Here is a 19,377-nt window from a genome sequence, read left to right as displayed (position 1 = left end):
ACTTGCAAGGGTGTGGAAGTAGGAGACTTGACACAGGAGAGATATAGACTTTTTTTTATTTTCAATGAAAGTGAAGAAAAACCCTATCTTGCCCCATTACGAAGAAGTGGTGTCCCTGCCTCAACTTAAACTTAGGTTGTGTCAGGAAGTCGGAAATCAAAAGTTTATCGTCCTGTGTCACACCTATTTCCATCCCTTACACTTCTAACTAAACACCAAAAGGGTCTGCTGAGACTTTTTAACGCAGAAGATTGGGCCCTTTCTTCTGCAGAGTGGAATATCATGCCATCCTTTCTTCTGCATAGTGGAATATCATGCCTTCAGTCTCTCAGGACTTCTTGAGGGAGAGACACTCCTTATCCCAGCGTATAGTTCTTTTCAAGTATAGCACACAAAGTTCCAGTTTAGCAAGTAAAAAGTCAATATTCCCAAATAAAGCAAAAGTTTCAACTTTAATCCTGATCACCAAGAGAGTGCCTCCATTCTCTTGGTTTCCTATCAGTGTTTGCAAACACCAGGGGGGATTGACTCCCTTCCCCTGGTTTCTCTTTGCCTTGCACAAATCGCAATGTTAGTGGGTATGGCTCTTCCCTTGGACTGCTTAGTGTAACAGGTCTGGTTCCCTAACGTGACGAAGGAGAAATTCAGTGGCATCATCCTCTCTGAATAGTGGGTTCCAGACCCTTCGTGGGCTTCCCGGACCTGTCTGGGTTTCATACACCTACCTGACCCTGTTTCTCTGGCTCCCCGGGCCTTCCTGGTTCTCATATGGGTTCCAGACCCTGTTTCTCTGGCTTTCCGTGCCTTCTCCACCGTCCCTTGCACCTTCCAACTTCTCGTTGGGTCTCCAGTATGAGCCGGGGGTCCTTCTGCTGTTTCGTTCGCTCCCCTGTGGTCGCCTTCGCTCGCAGGGTCTGCACATCGTGCAGTGGCTCCGCAGCCAAGGATGCTGAGCATCCGGAGACTTTCTCCATGCCGGCGGTCACATGACTTGCTCTCTTGCTCTGTTGTCTAGGGATGTCTTGGCAGCACCTCTTACGTCCCAGTTAATGTTCTCTTCCATACTCCAAGCAGAACGTTCATCTGACTTGCTGTTTCTTCAGGGAGGCACTGCCCCCAACCAAGTCCTTCTTCCCTTTTTATTCTCTGCATTTTTTTGACTGGTCTTCCATTGTCTGGCCCACTCAAGTTGGTACTACGGAGTACTCTGTATTGCTGCGCACCTCCTTCTCATCTCAGCATTAGTGGTTTTACTTCCAAGTGGGTTTCTTGTGATCATCTTCGTCCCAGTGTTTGTACCTGCTTCACATAGGTAGTCCCTACTCTTCCTTGTCTCCATACTGTCTGTGGTGGCTAAGTCTTCTACTCTACAGGAATATATGGAGGTTTGGGGTACTATAGGGTTCGGTGTAGGGTATGATACTGAGGGAGGAGTGGATGTATTTTGAGTGTACCGTGTTCTCCTAAAATTGCCGTCCGCAGTCCCACCGGGGCATGGGGGGGCCTTCCCATTAGATCCACCCACGAGTACCACCCACAGGGAGACTATTGGGTTGCAGCCTCACCTGCCGGGTCTCATGGAAAGATTCTCCCCTTAGGGAAGCAAGTTCGACATTCTGGGATTTGTCACAGCACTGAGCATCTGATTGGGTAATCTTGCTCCTAGTATCGCGGTTTCCTACAATTTTTAACATATCAACTAGGCGTGCTGATAACTTAATATTGGTCAACTCTGGCTGTATAAATGACAGAACACATTCAGAGAGCAGACTTCGCCCTCAAGAAAGAATTAAGAGTACAAAGACTGGGCTGAGTTGCTGCGAGAATTCAAGGACACTTTGCTTTAAAGGTCTAGAAACATCTGGCAAAATACAAAGAGACTAATGGGAAGCTACACGATAAATGGTTAGAAGTATTAGACTCAGAAATGAGTGTGAGCAGGCTAAACCTGTGCAGGAATATGACCTTGACATCAACACTTGGGAGAAAGGGCGAGTCAGATAAAAATTTTGAGCAAAGTGTACTGTACACCACAGAAACTCTATGAGCGGGCTTGCTAGAGTCAGAAGCATGTTGGAGAAGCAAACGCAGAGAGTCGGATCGTTTGAGCATATGATGTGGGAGTGTAGCAGTTTAAGGGAATTCTGGAACAATGTACTGATGCTTGATGTGGATTATGATTTTGCAAGCATTGTCTTGGGGGAGGAGGATTTGATAGCTGATCTGTCATAACTGCATAGATGTTGGTTTTTCAAGGCATCGTTCTCTGCAAAGAAAATTATACTGCAGGTTTGGAAGGGTGAGCAGGTGCCTTCTGGCTCTACTTTGGTAAAAGAATTACAGCAAATGTCTGCAATGGAGAGGGTTATTTATAGGAATAAGAAATTCAACCTTTACAAACATTTCCTTATGTCTCGAGTGGATAGCTCGGGGGCTACGCACTCGTCTTGGAAACAAGACGACATGGCGCAACACAAGTTCGATTCCCGGGTCCCGTGCTTAGAAACCTCTGCGTATTAAGCGCATTATAAATAACCCATTACATTAGAACATATCTGGGAAAGATTCATGGAGCTGTAATCTATGCTTCCAATGTACCTTTATTTTCACGATGAAACGGCCAAAGTGAGGTTATTGTTTGTTGACCATTACTGTGAAGGAGGGGCCCGGGAGGCTTGTTTCATTTTTTCTTTCCTTTTAAATTGTAAAAAATTTCGAATGGTTCATTGTACGGTTTATATGCTTTAAATAGGTACATACAAACAAAAAAAGAGAATTATCTCCCACTTATATCTCCCACTTATATTTTGTAACTTACTGTGTAACTGCTGTTTATTGTAAAATGTTTAAGAGTATGCGCCCGGTTGCCCATGGGTCTGGTTTCTGCGCTTTATAAATAAAATAAAATCAAATGCAGTTGGTATTTTAAATATACCCATCATTGACTTTCGGAAAAAGGACTGCTGTTTACCTGCCGGACAGAGATGGGTGTGCTGTAATTGACCCCAACTTTGTATGCAATTTCAAAAGACCTCCAACTAACTGCCTTGCACAATTGAATGCAGATTTTATGTATTGGAGGTTTGCAGCAGGTGAACCACGGCTCATGAAACTGCGTCAGAGCACGAACTATAACGTTTTTCCTTCTGCACATAAGCATTCACTTTACTGTAGTTCAACTAATTTTAAGTCCCTTCATCCAACATTAATCTTCTGATTTGTCCAAGGGCGGCCTTATTGAATTCCCGATCCAAGCCACCAAAATGGCATTATCAACGAGAATTACTTTTGCTTGCCAATTTATAATATGTCTGCACTAGTTTAAATGGAAAGTAATTTTGATAAATAATTAGCAACTTCAATGCTATAGGTTCAAGTACCCCTCCCTTGCCCCAACCACCTTAATTATCTTGAAATATCCCTTCGTGACCTATCCTGCTCACCCTTGTTACCTTGATATAATGGATGCAAAATCCCCAACATGGTAGGGGCCATCTTTGCCTGAAGCAGTTTCCCACAAATGGACCTGTTCACCAATATGAAAGCTGTCTTGCAATGCACAAATCCCAAAAGTAAAGGCTATCTTCATATAGAAGTCTCCTGACACTGGTTTGGGTCAGAAACATTTTCAAGCTGCAGAAAAAGCTCCAAAATCGCAAAAGAACTACTTGTTCTTTCCTTCTTGTTTGCGTGACATTGGCACTCATTACAGTTTTTGCCAGTAATCTGCCAGTAGTTTCGCGGGAGGCCGGCAAACAGACTTATCGTTACCTGCACCCGATATCACAGAATTTCCGGGATTTGGTAGGTGCCGGCAACGGTAGGTAACTCCCCATTCAACATAGTAGTCCATAGGGGGATTGCTGGTATAGTAGAATACAATATTTCAGTAAATGAATCGCTGTCAGAGTTTTAGGAAGAGAGATTCATGACAATAGTTTTTGCGAGTTTCCATGTGTTTGAGCCACCATACCAACTCTATCCTGGCTTCCAGTGAATGCAGTACCATTTGCGAATTGGAGACTTTCCTGTGTAAGTGTGATATTTTCCTTCTTAGCAGTGGCAGATAATGGAAGTGGCTTGGAAATATGAAGAACCTAGGCCAGTCACCCCAGCTAGCTCCCTCAGAGATGACTGTCCATTGGTCAAAAGCGCTTCACTTTTCAATTTATCGTACATATCTTCTGTGCTGGTAAGCGGAGTGTGGCCTCCAGGGTGGTGATCTTCACTCTCAGAAATTCCTTTTTGGTCCCTTCAGGATGTTTCTCTATGGATACACCTGGTATCTCAGCTCTGGTGCTTCTGAAAGATGGACAAAATTTAGTGTAACATATAGTTTAGACACAGCGCATCCAATACTCCCAGTATAGAAGCGAGGGTTCACCAATTTTCCACAGGTGCATCAAAGAGGGCCTCCCTCCTTTATCAGACTCTTGTCTCTGCCCCTCCCACTCAGTCCTAGCTCTCTATACCTAATAGTTTCCCACGCTCGCTCCCCTTGCTACATTTTCCCCCATCTGCTTTTTTCTGCCCTTCCCTTTTTTGGGTCTGGTACTCCGGTGTCCGGGGGGCGTCCACCTTATAAGAAGGGGCCTACAAAGTCTTCCAGTGGAGGGCGGCCACGGGCTTGGTTTACAATAGTCTTGCCGCAGAACTCGTGACCGGGGGGGATAAACTTGCCGAACTTTGAACTGTATTACCTGGCAGGGCAGCTACAGTATGTAGCGAGGTGGCTGTCTGATGACGAGATGGCAGAATCTCGACTGCTGGACAGTATTTAACCTACATTAGAATGTTGAAAAGGGTGCGAGCAAGGTGGCCACCGGCGGTGCTCACAGCGCAACCAGATGCCACTATGGAGATGATATATGATGTTTCGGAGGGCGGGCATGAGGGACTCGTATATATGAGCTGCTGGGGACCAAGGTGGGGAAGGAATTGACTCAACTGAGACAAATGTGGGAAGAAGAGGTGGGGGAACCCATGTTAGATGGGCTCTGGGAAAGGGCCCAGAGATATCATAAAAAAGGTTCTCGGAACACTAGGCTCCAACAAATTCAACTGTATGTCACGGATAGAGCATTCCTCACCCCCAGTAAGATCACCAGGTTTGGTGGTCAGGCGGCTCAGAAATGCCCTAGGTGCGGGGAGGTGGAGGCCGGGCTGCTACACATGTTTTGGGCCTGCCCGGAGGTGGGAAGGTTTTTGTCAGAATTAAAGACACGCCTAGCAGGATGCGGCATCGCTATGGAGGTGGAGTCGGCTTGGGCATGCATGTTGGGGGGGGGGGGTTTCCCTAGGCCACGTAATTCAAGGCACATAAGCAAAATGAAAGACTTAGCATATATCCTGGCCAAACGAAGGATAGCAATGGGCTGGAAAGTGGCCCAGAGACCAAGGATAGAGCTGTGGTGGTCTGACCTCCTGAAATGGGCAGAAGCAGAAACGACAGTCTGGTTTGAAATGGTATGTAAAGGAGGGGAGGAGAAGGTAGGGCCCCTAATTGAATGGAGACAGCTAGTAGCCACCATGAAAGGCCCACCTCAGTCCGATCACAGTGATGTTGAGACAGATAACGAGACGGCAAACCCGCCTGAAGAATCACAGGCTGATGACAGGGATAAATTGGCTCAAGTTGGGGGGGGTGGGAGGGAGCGGGACTTAAGAACTCAGCTTGTAACATTATGATGTTGAACTGTATGCGGATGTCCCAAGTTTTGTAATGTTTGGTGTGTTGTTATAAAATAATAATGTTTTTTAAAAAAAAAATATATATATATATATATATATGTGTGTGTGTGTGTGTGTGTATGTATATATATATATATATATATATATATATATATATATTCTTGCCGCAGCAGGAATAGCGCCTGGCAGTTCAGAAATCCAAAGGTTGATGGGCAAGTCAATTATAAAATCTTGACAAGTTCTTCACAGAATATTTTCAAAAGCATCTCAGGCAGACTGCTTTTCCAGTCTGTTGATGAACTTTATCTTATCCTTACTCCCTGCCAACTGTTGAATAATAGCCATCCACATCAGTGTTAAACTCTGATTTAATTTGGGTGGTGGTGGGAATCGTCTCGTTCTCTGTGCGCAAGGCTCCCAATTCGTTCGAGGCGTCTGCCTTGCTAGTTCTCCTTTGTCTCCAGCTACACACAGCTTCCTCTATCCGGAGGCTGGGTGCCATATGCGCTACATCTCGCCTCCTTCTACTGCCTCCGTAGCTAATTTGGCATTTATAGCCTAAGAAGGCATTTCCACCCACCCGCCTCCTAAAACTACATTGAACCCAGCATCTTAGAGCCTTGAAATCTCACACACAACTCTGCCAGCCCACCAGGCAATTTGCAGCTAGCTTGAAGTAAAAACCATCTAGCTACATGAATATCATGAGTCTGGTAAAGCTGTCATAAAAAGTCGAAGGTTATGGAGCCGAGCACAGTCTCCATTTTTCACCATGCTTACTCAGTACTTTGTAGCCCCAGTGACTAAGGGACAATGAGCTTAAGTGGTGCCTGGGCTATTGTTTTCTGTTTATTTTATTCTTACATATTCACATACCTTCTATATCTAGCGGTGCAGTCCTCTATATTGTATGTATAAGCTGTTAAATAGCTTTGTTTTTCCCAAATAAATGCTATTGCTTTGTCTTGCACAATAGTCTGTGTGCCCTGCATTTATGTATGTAACATTACATAGGCAAACACTATATGTAATTAAATATCATGGGACTGAAATTCATTGATGAGGCCTGTTTTTATATCACTAGATAAAACCCCTAAAGTATTCAAAGACTCCTTTGAACACCCATGTATACTTGGCATAGTTCCTAACTTCCATAACACATAGTCTTCTCACATCTACCCCCAGCGCTGCTGCATTTCTCAAACTCAACGTTGCTATGCTTCTACATCTCACACTCTATTGTTTTTTTGGAATGCACAGTCTGTCTGCAATAAACCTCCCTTACCTCTGACTTCCTCCTTTCTCCTTCTCGGCCTCATTAGCCTTACTGAAACCTGGATCTCTCCCCCCTGACTCTGCAACCCTTTCTGCCCTTCATGACCCTGCCTACACCATCACTCAATCTCCCTGCACCACTGCCAGGGGTGGTGGTGTATTTGTTTTTATCCTCCAAACTTCCTGTCTTTCCTACTATCTTCTGCTAATTCTCCTTTATTTTAATACACTATCTTCACAATCACTACCCCCTGTGGCATACAAATTCTCTCTTTACTGGCAACCTGGTCCGGTAGGTCAGATCTTCGATCACATCCCCCAATGAGATGGTGATCAGGAGGGAGAGAGTCAAGTAACTCTCTCCCTCCTGATCACCATCTCATTGTCAATGGTGACTTCAACCTCCCCTCTCTCTCTGCTGCTCTATCCTGGCTTTAACTCTCTTCTCTTTAACCAGCCACTCTTGTGTCTACCTGTTCCAATGGAAACTCACTTTACCTTATTCCTATCTCCTCTCAACTCTCTGACACGCCCTTTGCCATCTCCAGTCCTTCCTCGCTCTCCATCTACTACAACTATTACTAAGTGCACGTTCTCCAAACTCCCTGACTACCTTTATGGCCTCTCCCACGCTGAACTCTCCTTTCCATCCACTGAAGAAGCCATCCCCAACTTTAACACTGCTCTTTATGCTTCTTTTTCCTCTCACTACACTCTTACTACGCTCGCTCTTAAATCCTCCCCTCCACTGCCCTGGATTACACCACGCATTCTCTCCCTGAAAACAACAATGCAGAAAATGCTTCGCACTTGGCAAAGGACAAGACACGCCTCTGATCTCCAACTCTATCTCACTGCTCTTCAAAACTATTCCTCTTCTCTTGACTGCCAAACGTGGCTTCTATCTCTTGCTCATAAAATCTCAACACAATTATCGCACCTCCATCTCCTCTACCTGCAAATGATCTTGATCTCTACTTTGCATCTTCAATTTCTGCCATTCACAATACCCTTGCTAATTATCATCTATCCCCTCCTCCTGCTCACTGTTCTCCCCCCACTCCTCTCCCACTTCTATTTCTTCCTTTTCTCCCACCAACCCTGGTGAGATTGTCCTACTCCTCAAGGCTATCCCTTCCTGTGCCCCCACTGACCAACAATCCGTGCACATTGTGAAGCACATAGCTCCCAGTGTTGCTCCACATCTTACTTTCCTCCTCAACTCCTTTCTTGACAATGCCACTTTTCCCTCGTCCTATAAGACAGCTACTGCCATCTGTCGCCTTAAGAAACCTGGTATAGATCCTAACTGTCTTGCCAACTTTCCCCCGGTCTCTTTTACCACACTATTCCAAAATCCTAGCGCAAGTAGTATTCAATCGACTGCGAGTGCCTTAAAACCTCAATGGTCCCTGGTTTGTTTCCACCTTCCCCTATAACATCCGATCATCACATTCCCTCTCCCTGTATGAAAGGACCCATGCCCTCTGCTCTGTAACAATGGTAAATTCTGTTTTTTTGTGCCAAAAATGCATTGCTTTCCCTGTGATTTTTAATATAAAAGAGAAGTTTTGCAGTGGCAGCAAAAACCAGACACAATCTTTCAAAACTAATGTCAGAAGGGAAGGCTCAGTGTTTGCAAAGGAGGCTGCCAATAGAAATCCAGGATGAGGATTAATTACATGCTTACAGTGAAAGGCCACGTAAGCAGGGTTTCTTGCACATATGCAAGGACTCCCCGACTGGTGTCTGCTGAATCCGGCAGTGGATCAAAATGGTCATGCCGAGCCCAACCGACTACATGTGTATTTGTCAGTCTGTTTACTGACAATGTTATGACATAGAATTGGAAAGTCTCAAACCTTATCTGGCATCATTATCTATGCAATTACGGTTCCATTGAGATTTTAACTTGTGACGTTATGAACTTGCTCAGAGCAAAGGCCTTTTTAGGTTCTTATTTGCCGGCTTGCTGATGTCCCAGCTTTTCCGGTTTGTGTAGCAAAACGTTTTGCGATCAGCATTCCTTTTATTAACTTGTTTTCTTCTGTGCTGAACTTTTGATAACTATACTTCTTGGTTTGATATTTTAATTAAATTCGTATGTGTTTTATACAGTCACCATTTTTTGTCCCTTCTCTGTGAAAATGTTTAATGATTAAGTTTAGAACTGAAAAAGAAACTTAAGTTCTTGTGCAGTGGAATGTTATTTACCTGAACCACACCTTCATGACCTGGAAGAAGTGCCTTATTTGACACCCTCAATGTTAAGCACAAAATCAATTTCTGAAAAATTAAAAAGCACTACGTTGCCAACAGTTTTTCTTTCTGTCCCCCCAGTAGTGATGATTCCGCTGCCCCAGCAACATCTTCATCTAAATTGTCAAATTTGTTTGGAATTGACCATGAAGAACTCAATAAGCAGATAACGGAGTACAAAAAAAGAAGCCCGCAAATGGAGCTCGAACCAGTGAGCAAAGAGCTTACAGAGCAGTTGGCTGAACTCCGAAAGCAAAAGGTCCTGCAAAGGAAGATGAAGGAAAGAAAGAATTCAATTTATGAGGATGATATCACGCCGCAGAAGTATTTGCTGGATAAATATAGTGATGATGAATTGGACAACGTCTTATCCACCGAACATGCTTTGGAAGATGAACTGCATGAAGAACTAGATGAGCTCGAAGCAGAGGAACAGGACATTCCCCCAGAAGAACAAAAAAGCAGAAGCAACAAATAGAGTTGAAGTATTACACCACACTGTTCAGGAAAAGAGAAGGGTCTTAGCCATTACAACAATATATTTGTGCTACACTAGCCACATCTAGGTTGTGCCATACTTCACTTACTCGGATGTTATAAAACAATAGTCCAACATTGACCATGTAATGATTGTTTTTCCTTTCTCCTACACCCTTCTCATGTTGTCACTGTTTCAAATGTACTTTTACACTCTCTCTCTTATAATGTCAGTTCATATGCCTAACGGTTCTAGCATCAGTGCCTCCCATTCTGTTGGTGCATAATCCACCTTCTTAAAGAGTTGTTGCCTTCTGTTTTCTCTTGTAAATTAGTGCCTACTTGTGTGAACCACAAGTACACATTTTATTTTCTAAAAAATGGTTCACCTTTTGTGTTCTAACAGCTGCGCAAATACATACATCATTTTCTTTGATGTAACTCATTGATACCCATCAAATTATTCTCACAAAAGCTCTTGTGAATGTTCATAGAGTTTCTTATAATCCAATTAAGGCCATGTGTAGACCGTGCCTCATATGCTCTTGGCACATGCATTTTTCTCCTAAATTCTTAAACTCACCCACTATTCCACAGTTATTGTTGACCATGTGGGCACTGTACAAACAGTGCAGAGTTGGTTGAATGAAGAGACAAAGCCTTTATAAACATATGCAAGTGGGTGGAAGCGCCACATAGAATTTTGTTTTACAAATTTAAAGCTGGCCGAGACTGAAATGTGTACCTTGATTTCAACTCTTTAGTGTTTGGCCAAAGGGAAACCTGCTATGGTCTGGAAATCGAGGAAGAGGGCCAAGTTATGGAAGATTTGATCGCATATAAGTGGCATAGTAGAATATAAAAATGCTGTGCTAATGAAAGAAGGGAAGGTGGTGTGGCTGTGCATGGCTGAGAAACTGTACTGAACTCCTACAGTATCCAAATGATTGAAGATCACCATGGTATGACAGGAAGAGGAAATGACCATGGTTGGATGGGTAAATGATGATCTGTACACTCTACATTTGACAACAATCAACCTTATTGGAGGGTGCGATGGATTGTGAGGTCAAAAGAGGAAGTAGATTTTCTAAAAAAGGTTTAATTACATAAATGACTTGATCATGTAAACTGAGATGTGGTGGAATAATGAACGATGGGCTATTGAAAACCCCATTGAAGAATGTACTGTTAACTGGTGGTGATTTTTCAATAAAGACTTTGAAGCAAAAACAGTAGGACAGAGGTCCCAAAGGCTCGTTGGCCTTAGTAATGTTGTTTGTAACCTTCCCATGTGATGAATACGGCCTTCTCCAGCGTTGGATCTTTCATGGATTCACATGATTAGAATATTCCCCGTCGTCAGGCTGGGAATCCCCGGTACATTATATAGACCCTTTCCCGTAGGAAAACTTTTTCGACGCTTATGCGTCCTATCCACCTCGTTTTGTATCATGCGTGCCCGCGCCGTCAGGACGCCTTGATATAAATACAGGACCCGCCCCCGCGCTCCCTCAGATTTCAACCGTCTTTCAAAGTAGTGGGATCCTCGTGGTTACTGCTAATCGAAATTAGGTTGTATTTTCGCTTCGGCGACGTTGCATTCTGGAAAAAATATGTCCGGAAAAGCTTTATTTCGTCCTTGTGCGACATGTGGACTCAAAAAAGTCTATGAAGGTGATGCCCACATGGATTGTATCTACTGTCTCCACCCGCACCACACGGCGGATACATGCGAGATATGCCAGGGTTTCTCCCAAAAAACCCTTAAAGACCGGAAAAGAAGGCTGGTCGACTGGCTTAACGACGGAGCGGGTGCCTATCCGGCATCAGAAGTTGGCTCCACGGCCTCCAGGAGCAAGTCAGACCTCCCTCGAAGAAGGTGCGGCCTGTCGAAAAATGCCCTGCGGACAAGCATACGGGGAAGCATGCTGGGTCTTCCTCATCACACAAAAAGTCCTCCTCCTCCTCATCCTCTAAGACGGAGAGGCAAGCGGCATCAAAATCCTCCTCAGGGGACCGTCCTAGGTCTTCCGTGAGTCGAGACGCTTCAGCAGGGAAGTCGGCAACGAAATCAGCTACGAAGTCTAAAGGCTCGGTGCCGGCTACTTGCTCGTCGACCCCGGTGTCGCTGACGATGCCTATTACTATTCAGGCAGCAGCGGTGGGGATTCCTTCGTCGACGGTGACTCAATCTATGGCCTGGGAGCCAGAGGTTTGTGACCCGGCCCCCCCTGAGGTCCTACTGCAGCCAGACACGGCCTTGTCGGGGGTGTCGGTGGAAGGAGAATGTGGCATGGTTATGCAGCCGTCGGACTTGGGCCTACGGCCTTCCAATACGTCGACGACGAGTGCGAGTGGGGGTGTGGTCCCTCTATCCTCGACGTTGCTGACCCCCCAGACGGTTTTGTCTCTGGATGTGCTTAATACACTTCAGAAGCTCCTGCAGCGTCTGGATACGCAGATCCCTCAGCCTGGCACTTCATCGTCGATATTTTCTGCACCTTCCGTCGACGAACAAGCTCAAGCAGCTCGCTCGACGACCAAAAGCCCATCGGCCTCCCAGGTGGTGAAGGATCGTCCTCGAGCGCAGGAGGAGGGTGAGCTATCAGAGTCCGATTCTATACGAGGTGACTCAGGGTCGGACATCTCCCTGTCACCGTCGAGAGACCCAACATGGAATTCGGATGTAGAGGTAGAGTCTACGAGGAGCCAGGCACAACCATCTCCTCCGGATGATGTGGGAGCCTTCCATGCAATGATGGGAAAAGCGTGTTCCGAGTTCGGCTTAATTCCTGAGGAGCAAAAGAAAGATTGCTTTCTTTTTGATCACATGGGTCAAAGGAGGAAATCGGTATTTGCCATCCCAATCCTGGACCACGTATGGCAAGAAGGCCTCAAGACGATGCATCATCCGTTCTCGGAACGGGCTATTAAGGGGCGTATTGAGAAAAAGTTTAAAGCTCCGGAGTCCACTCCAAAATGTCTAACATCACAGCCACTGTCAGACTCTGTGGCATCGGCGGCAGCGGCTAGGAAGGCCAGAGTACAGCAAAAACGTTCAACCCCACCAGAAAGCGAGGCAAGGAGGCAGGACGCCTTTGGGGAAAAAGGTGCTCTCAGTCGGCGCCACGACGGTAAGAGCAGCCAACTCCTTGGCGATTGTATCACGTTACGATAGAGAGATGTGGCATAAAATAGCCCCTATCCTAGAACATCTGCCGGAAGAACATCGAAAAGCAGCCATGTTGCTAGTACGGGATGGCGAGGAGGCCTCGAACCATGCAATTAATATTGCGGTGGACCTAGCAGAGTCTGGGTTCAAACAAATCAATCATGGCGTAGTACTTCGTCGACAAGCGTGGCTCAAGTGTACTACTTTTAGACCTGAAGTCCAGTACAAAGTCCTAGACATGCCATGTGAAGGAGAACATCTGTTTGGAGACAAGGTAGATGAAGCCTTGAAGGGGATGAAAGACGACACGGATACCGCTAGGTCTCTTGGCGCCCTCCAGACAGGTAGAAGTTTTCGCTCTTTTCGCCCCTTCAGGGGTGCTTCCGGAAACTCCCGCTTTGGAGCCTCTAGGGACCGTGGATTTAACAGGCCCTCATACTCCTCACAAGGTTACAGACGGGCATCCCAGTCGGCACGTAGAGGCAGAGATTATCAAGCCTCCAGACGACGCGGCTCGGGTCCCTCGTCGACGAAGGACAAGCAAACCAGCAACCAATGACGGCCTTCGGAACGTCCTGGGGGGTCGAGTCTCTCATCATATCGACCAATGGAAATGCATCACCACAGATCGATGGGTTCTGGACACGAGTCGCATGGGTCATGCGCTGCAATTCAAAAACAAGCCTCCAAGTCTCCCGCCAGTGTTTTCGGCCCAGCCCCACCTTCGAGTTCTAAGACAAGAGGTGGTGCTTATGCTACAAAAAGGAGCGGTAGAACGGGTTCCTGTGGCACAGGAAGGACAAGGGGTTTATTCCCGGTTCTTCGTCGTCAAGAAGCCAAATGGAAAATGGAGGCCCATTCTCGACCTGAGGGTACTCAACAAATGGCTAAAGAGCTCAAAATTCAAAATGCTAAAGCTCCAGGAGGTTATCAGGTCAGTGCAACCCATGGATTATCTGTCGTCGCTAGACCTTCAGGACGCATATTTTCATATCCCAATACGTCCACGACACAGGAGATATTTAAGGTTCGTCGTCGGGCGAAAGCATTTTCAGTTCAAGGTCCTCCCGTTTGGTCTCAAGTCCTCCCCCAGGACGTTCACCAAGTGCTTGGCCCCCATAGCGGCCCATTTAAGGAAGGACGGTCACCATGTCTATCCCTATCTAGACGACTGGCTGGTCAGAGGCTCGTCCATGGAACAAACACGAAACAGTCGGGGGGCCACGATGTCCCTCTTACAGGAACTGGGCTTTGCGATAAACTTCAGCAAGTCCTCCGTAGAGCCTTCGAGGACCTTGGTCTTTCTAGGAGCGGAGTTTCATACGCACACAAGCCTTGTAAGACCATCCAGCGAAAGAATACAGAAGCTACAAAGCAAGGCGTCGGAATGGAGATGCGGTACCAGGGTGTCGGTGCGCAAATACATGTCCCTGCTAGGGACCATGTCATCCTGCATTCCGTTGATAAACAACTGCCGTCTGTTTATGAGGCCTTGCCAGGAGTTCCTAGCGGACTGTTGGGCGCAGAGCCAAGGTCGCTGGTCCGACAGACTGGTCATCGACGAACAACTGGTACAAGCACTCTGTTGGTGGAGAGTTTCTACTCATCTAACGAAAGGAATGCCTGGGTGGAACCGGAGTTCCAGAAGACGGTGGTGACGGATGCGTCGCTGAGCGGATGGGGAGCTCATCTGGATACGTTACAGGTACAAGGCCGGTGGTCGTTACAAGAGTCCTCCCTGCATATCAACCTGCTAGAACTGAGAGCAGTGCGGTGGGCTCTAAAATCTTTTCTTCCTCAACTGAGAGACTCTGTGGTGCGTGTCATGACGGACAACACGACTACAATGTTTTACTTAAGGAAACAAGGAGGAACACGTTCCAGGTCCCTGTCGACGGAGGCACAGAAAATCTGGCATTGGGCCCTGCAACACAACATGCTAATCTTGGCGTTCCACCTGCCAGGTGTGAGAAATGTGGAGGCAGATGCCCTCAGCAGGGAAATGAACGAAGTTCACGAATGGGTGCTGAACGACCAGCAACTACAACATGTATTCAAGAAGTGGGGACATCCTTCCATCGATCTGTTCGCGACGAAGGACAACAGGAAATGCCCGCAGTATGCAAGCAGATGGCCTCAGCAGGGCTCACTGGGGGATGCGTTCTCCTTCCCATGGACGAACAAATTCCTGTACGCATTCCCTCCATTTCCTCTTATCCGGAGGACGTTGCAATGGATCCTCAAGTACCCATGTCGGGTGATTCTGGTGGCCTCGTATTGGGCCAGACAGGTGTGGTTTTCAGACCTGCTGCACTTAGCGGCGGCGGAGCCAATGAGGTTCGGGAAGATCCCCAACCTTCTGTCTCGACAGGAGGGTATCGTTTGGCATCACGACCCGGACAGCCTCAAGTTGACGGCCTGGCTCCTGACTTCGCCGAATTTGGCCAGCTAACGATTCCGGAGGAGTGTCGTCGTATTCTGCAAGCGGCAAGAGCACCTTCCACAAACACTTCATACTCGTACAAATGGAGGAGTTTCTGTCAGTGGTGTGGGGATCAACCAGGGTTGGTTCCGCAGTCGATTACGCCGGAACAGCTCCTTCCATACTTGCTGTTCTTAGCTCAAAAGGGCTTATCGGTGTCGTCGATAAAAGTACACCTGGCCGCCATCTCCAGGTTTACACGTCAACGACATTCCGCACCATTATTCAGCGACCGCCTGATTAAGCACGTCCTTAAAGGGTTGTTCAGGAGTTTCCCTCCCGAGAAGAGATTTCCTCCGGTGTGGAGCCTCAATCTGGTGTTAGCGTCTCTTATGAAACCTCCTTTTGAACCAATGTCATCGTCGTCTCTAAAGTTTTTTCATGGAAATTGGCCTTTCTGGTGGCCATCACTTCAGCCCGACGTATTTCGGAAATCCAAGCTCTAATGGTAGACCCACCATACTTAAGATTTTTTAAGAACAAGGTGGTCCTTGCCACTAACCCACAGTTCATACCGAAAGCTCCTTCAGTGTTCCATAAACATTCCTCTATCGTCTTACCTACGTTTTTTCCAGAGCCATGCTCGGGAGCGGAGCGCATGTTACACACATTAGACGTGAAGAGGGCTCTCAAGTTTTATCTTCATCGCACGCAACCTTTCAGGAAAACGAGGCAATTGTTCGTGGCCTATGGTCTGGGTGCTAAAGGCAAAGCCATTTCAAAGCAAGGACTGTCAAGATGGGTATCGTCTACCATTTCGTACTGCCATTCCAAGGCTGGGAAGCCTCTTCTGCGACGCCCAAGAGCTCATTCAACTAGAGCGGCGGCATCGTCGACGGCGCTGTGGTCTGGAGTCCCTCTGGGGGACATCTGCATGGTGGCTACCTGGGCGGCTACACACACTTTTACCCGCCATTACTGCCTGTCACAACAACATGCCGAAGATACTCGGATGGGACAGGCGGTGCTTCGACACCTATTCCAATAAGGTAAGCCCCGGTTGAGGGGTTAGATCTTGTTGCAATTATGATTGAATATTGTTTGTTTTCTATGTTAACAATTGCTGATGGGTACACGACCATAGGGAACGGGCATTGTGAGGAAAGTATGTGAGTTTGCATGCACGCCTCCTCTTTTCGGGATGGTACTGCTATGTAATCTATTCTAAGCATGTGAATCCATGAAAGATCCAATGCTGGAGAAGGGAATAGTTTCTTACCTGTAACTCCATTTCTCCAGCATTGGTATCTTTCATGGATTCACATGCGCCCGCCTGCCTCCCCTGGGCATGCAAACTGGTTCCCCCACGACTTTGGGGGTCGAAATCTGAGGGAGCGCAGGGGCGGGTCCTGTATTTATATCAAGGCGTCCTGACGGCGCGGGCACGCATGATACAAAACGAGGTGGATAGGACGCATAAGGGAAAGGGTCTATATAATGTACCGGGGATTCCCAGCCTGACGACGGGGAATATTCTAAGCATGTGAATCCATGAAAGATACCAATGCTGGAGAAATGGAGTTACAGGTAAGAAACTATTCCCTTATGTCACACACGAAAACCAACAATGCACAAATGGTACACAAGAAGTTAGTTAGAGAAATGCAAGTCTATTTTTTGCGTGGTGTGCCAAAAAAATCAGGTTTCTGCAGTGAACATGTGCCTATGTAAATACTGGCATATTTAATGATGGCCGTAACATTGGGTTCCTTCTGGTTAGCAGTATTTGAAAGTATAAACATTTCATAGTAAGTGTATTACAGCAATATTGTATTCATAGTCCTTCCTTTTTTTGCCATGTATCTTGATCCAACGAGCTTAAGATACTTGGGGCCTAATTCACAGAAGCGTTTTATAATGGCAAAACCCCATTGGAAAACTCTGTGAATTAGGCCCCAAGTGCTTGAAGGGTGTTGTCCCAGCATTGGGGAAATACCCAATCGTCCACAAACCAAAGTCTATGAAAAGTGTTCCCTGAAATTGCAATGATAGACATTTTGGCCATCTTCAATGTACTTTCTACTACTGATTTAATAATATACAAATCTATTGCTCCAATCAAAGTATGTTCACTTGACGAATCAAATGCGTATTGTTGGTTGTAGAATTGTCTTTGGTGGTGGTAATAATGAACTAGAGCACCCTCGGGAGTTGCACAATGAAACCTATAGACCAGTTTTTATCCAGAAGCTCATCTGTTTCATAGCACTTCCAATCCACGGCTCTTTCATTAATTCACCACTTTTGATTGCCAATTTAATGAATGCTGTGTTTCAAATTGATGCTCTGCACAGCTATTTATAAATAGGCATGGGTCCTGTCACTAACCAAAAAGCACACTGGATGCATCACATACTAGCTGCAAACTTTCCTCCCAACCATTCCAGAAACAATGTAACGTATGTGCATTCTTTCTGGAGGTATATAATTGTGTGATTGACCACCAGTCTGGTGGTTTATGGACGCGTCTGGGCACGGAGACTGCCTTGCTAAATGCTTAGAGTAACCTGTTGGCTGATACAGCTTTCGAATGATATTCAACACTTGTACTTTCATGAGCACCTTTGCATCCGTCTCAGAATTTGCAGACTTTTAAATTTTATTAGTATCACAATAGGCACTGCCCCGGAGCTCAGCTATGGCTGTTAATGCATCAAACAACACAATATTATCTACTGCTATTAAGTTACTAAAATGCACAATTGGATTTCGACCAACTGCTTTCCAGCCCCAACCATATTATTGCTAAATCTTGAACGTGATATTTGTTCTACTCAATCTAATCTCTTTATCACGAGTTGTACATCTAAAATGGCTGGATAGTGTAGCTATGTCCTTTCAAGCCTTCTGAGTGCCACCTACCCCACTTCCCCTCTATGGCCTAGATACACTGCACGAAGCCTTATTCACAATAAAAAATTCAAATGTATCAATACATCCATAAGCCAAACGGGGTTCGACTGAGTCTCACAGAAATGCCAGCCCTTGCTCTCCAGGAGACTCTGGTCAGGACAGAGCCAAGTTACAGGGGTAACCTCCTTGGCTGTGATGTCCAACATCGAAGAGCGTCATGACGGATGAGGTGTCGAAGGCTTTTTTGGAGTAAAAGAGCAAGATGAAAAGGTCTATATATACTCAAGGGATGGACCCAAATCATTTTTCTCTTCTCTATATTTTCAGTGCAACCTTTGTTAAAGAGGCATCATTGTAAAACAATTATACATCTGCTAAAGCCATGTAGAGTTCACAATATCTCTAGTAGAACCGGTTCCTCTGGTAAATCTGTTCTTCAAATAACCTTTCACAGGTTACTTTGACATTATATTATATTTAAAGGAACACTGACAAGTTTAGGGGTACTACTCCTTATATCTTTTCCCTTGCTTTACTCCTATACAGATTGTGGGTTCGTGCATGTCTTTTGTGATGGCACGTGTAATTTAATGTGGCAGTGGCAGTGGCAGCATTAGGGCGATCTAGAGACTGAAACTACCACTCACTGATTATGCCGAAACATATCTCGGGTTGCTTGTGATCTCGAAGGGATGTGACCTTGCAGTTTGGGCTGGACTCGGTCACCATTTTTGGGGGTGTAATTCTGCCTGATTTGGATATGGATTTCCTATTATGTACTGGCATTGGAGGTTAAAATCAGTGGTCTGTAGGGCTGCCGAGAGGTAATGTCAGTGGTTCTGATACATTATAAACTTTCCAGCCATCACTATTCAGTCTTGTAGAAGTTATCAAACGACCTTCAATTTGTCAAGTAAGGAATGCTTCAACACAGGAAGAGTGATGGATGGAATGTTTTTGATCAGTAACGACGTGCATTGCTCTAAGCAACCCTCAAAAGGAAGGTGACCGATAAGCATACTTAACCAAAAGGGACGTTACTATTCCCATGTTTTATCTAATTGTTAATCTTAGATTGTTTTCTTACTGAAAAATTGAAACGTCTGGTGCCAATTTGACATTTGTGTCCTCTCTTGTCAACCCATTTCTGTAAGGTAGAAAATTA

General features: G+C 45.8%; 1 protein-coding gene across 4 annotated transcripts in view; it reads left to right on the top strand.

Annotated features, from left to right (window-relative positions):
• RBFA (ribosome binding factor A) overlaps positions 1-10,940 on the top strand; it is a 374,647-nt gene extending 363,707 nt beyond the window's left edge. For 2 of the 4 annotated variants that reach the window (XM_069620577.1, XM_069620578.1), the window contains one exon: positions 9,307-10,940. In XM_069620577.1, the coding sequence (XP_069476678.1) occupies positions 9,307-9,703 (397 nt within the window). In that variant the 3' untranslated portion in view covers positions 9,704-10,940. The remainder of the gene's footprint in view (positions 1-9,306) is intronic. The other 2 variants (XM_069620579.1, XM_069620576.1) reach the window with 1 other exon arrangement.
• The last annotated feature ends 8,437 nt before the right edge of the window (positions 10,941-19,377 follow it).

The sequence above is a fragment of the Ambystoma mexicanum genome, chromosome 5q (assembly GCF_040938575.1).
Source record: "Ambystoma mexicanum isolate Mex_15411 chromosome 5q, UKY_AmexF1_1, whole genome shotgun sequence".
In the NCBI taxonomy this organism is placed as follows: Eukaryota; Metazoa; Chordata; class Amphibia; order Caudata; family Ambystomatidae; genus Ambystoma; species Ambystoma mexicanum.
The sequence above is the reverse complement of the archived record's forward strand: the minus strand, read 5'-3'. Positions and strand labels throughout refer to the sequence as shown.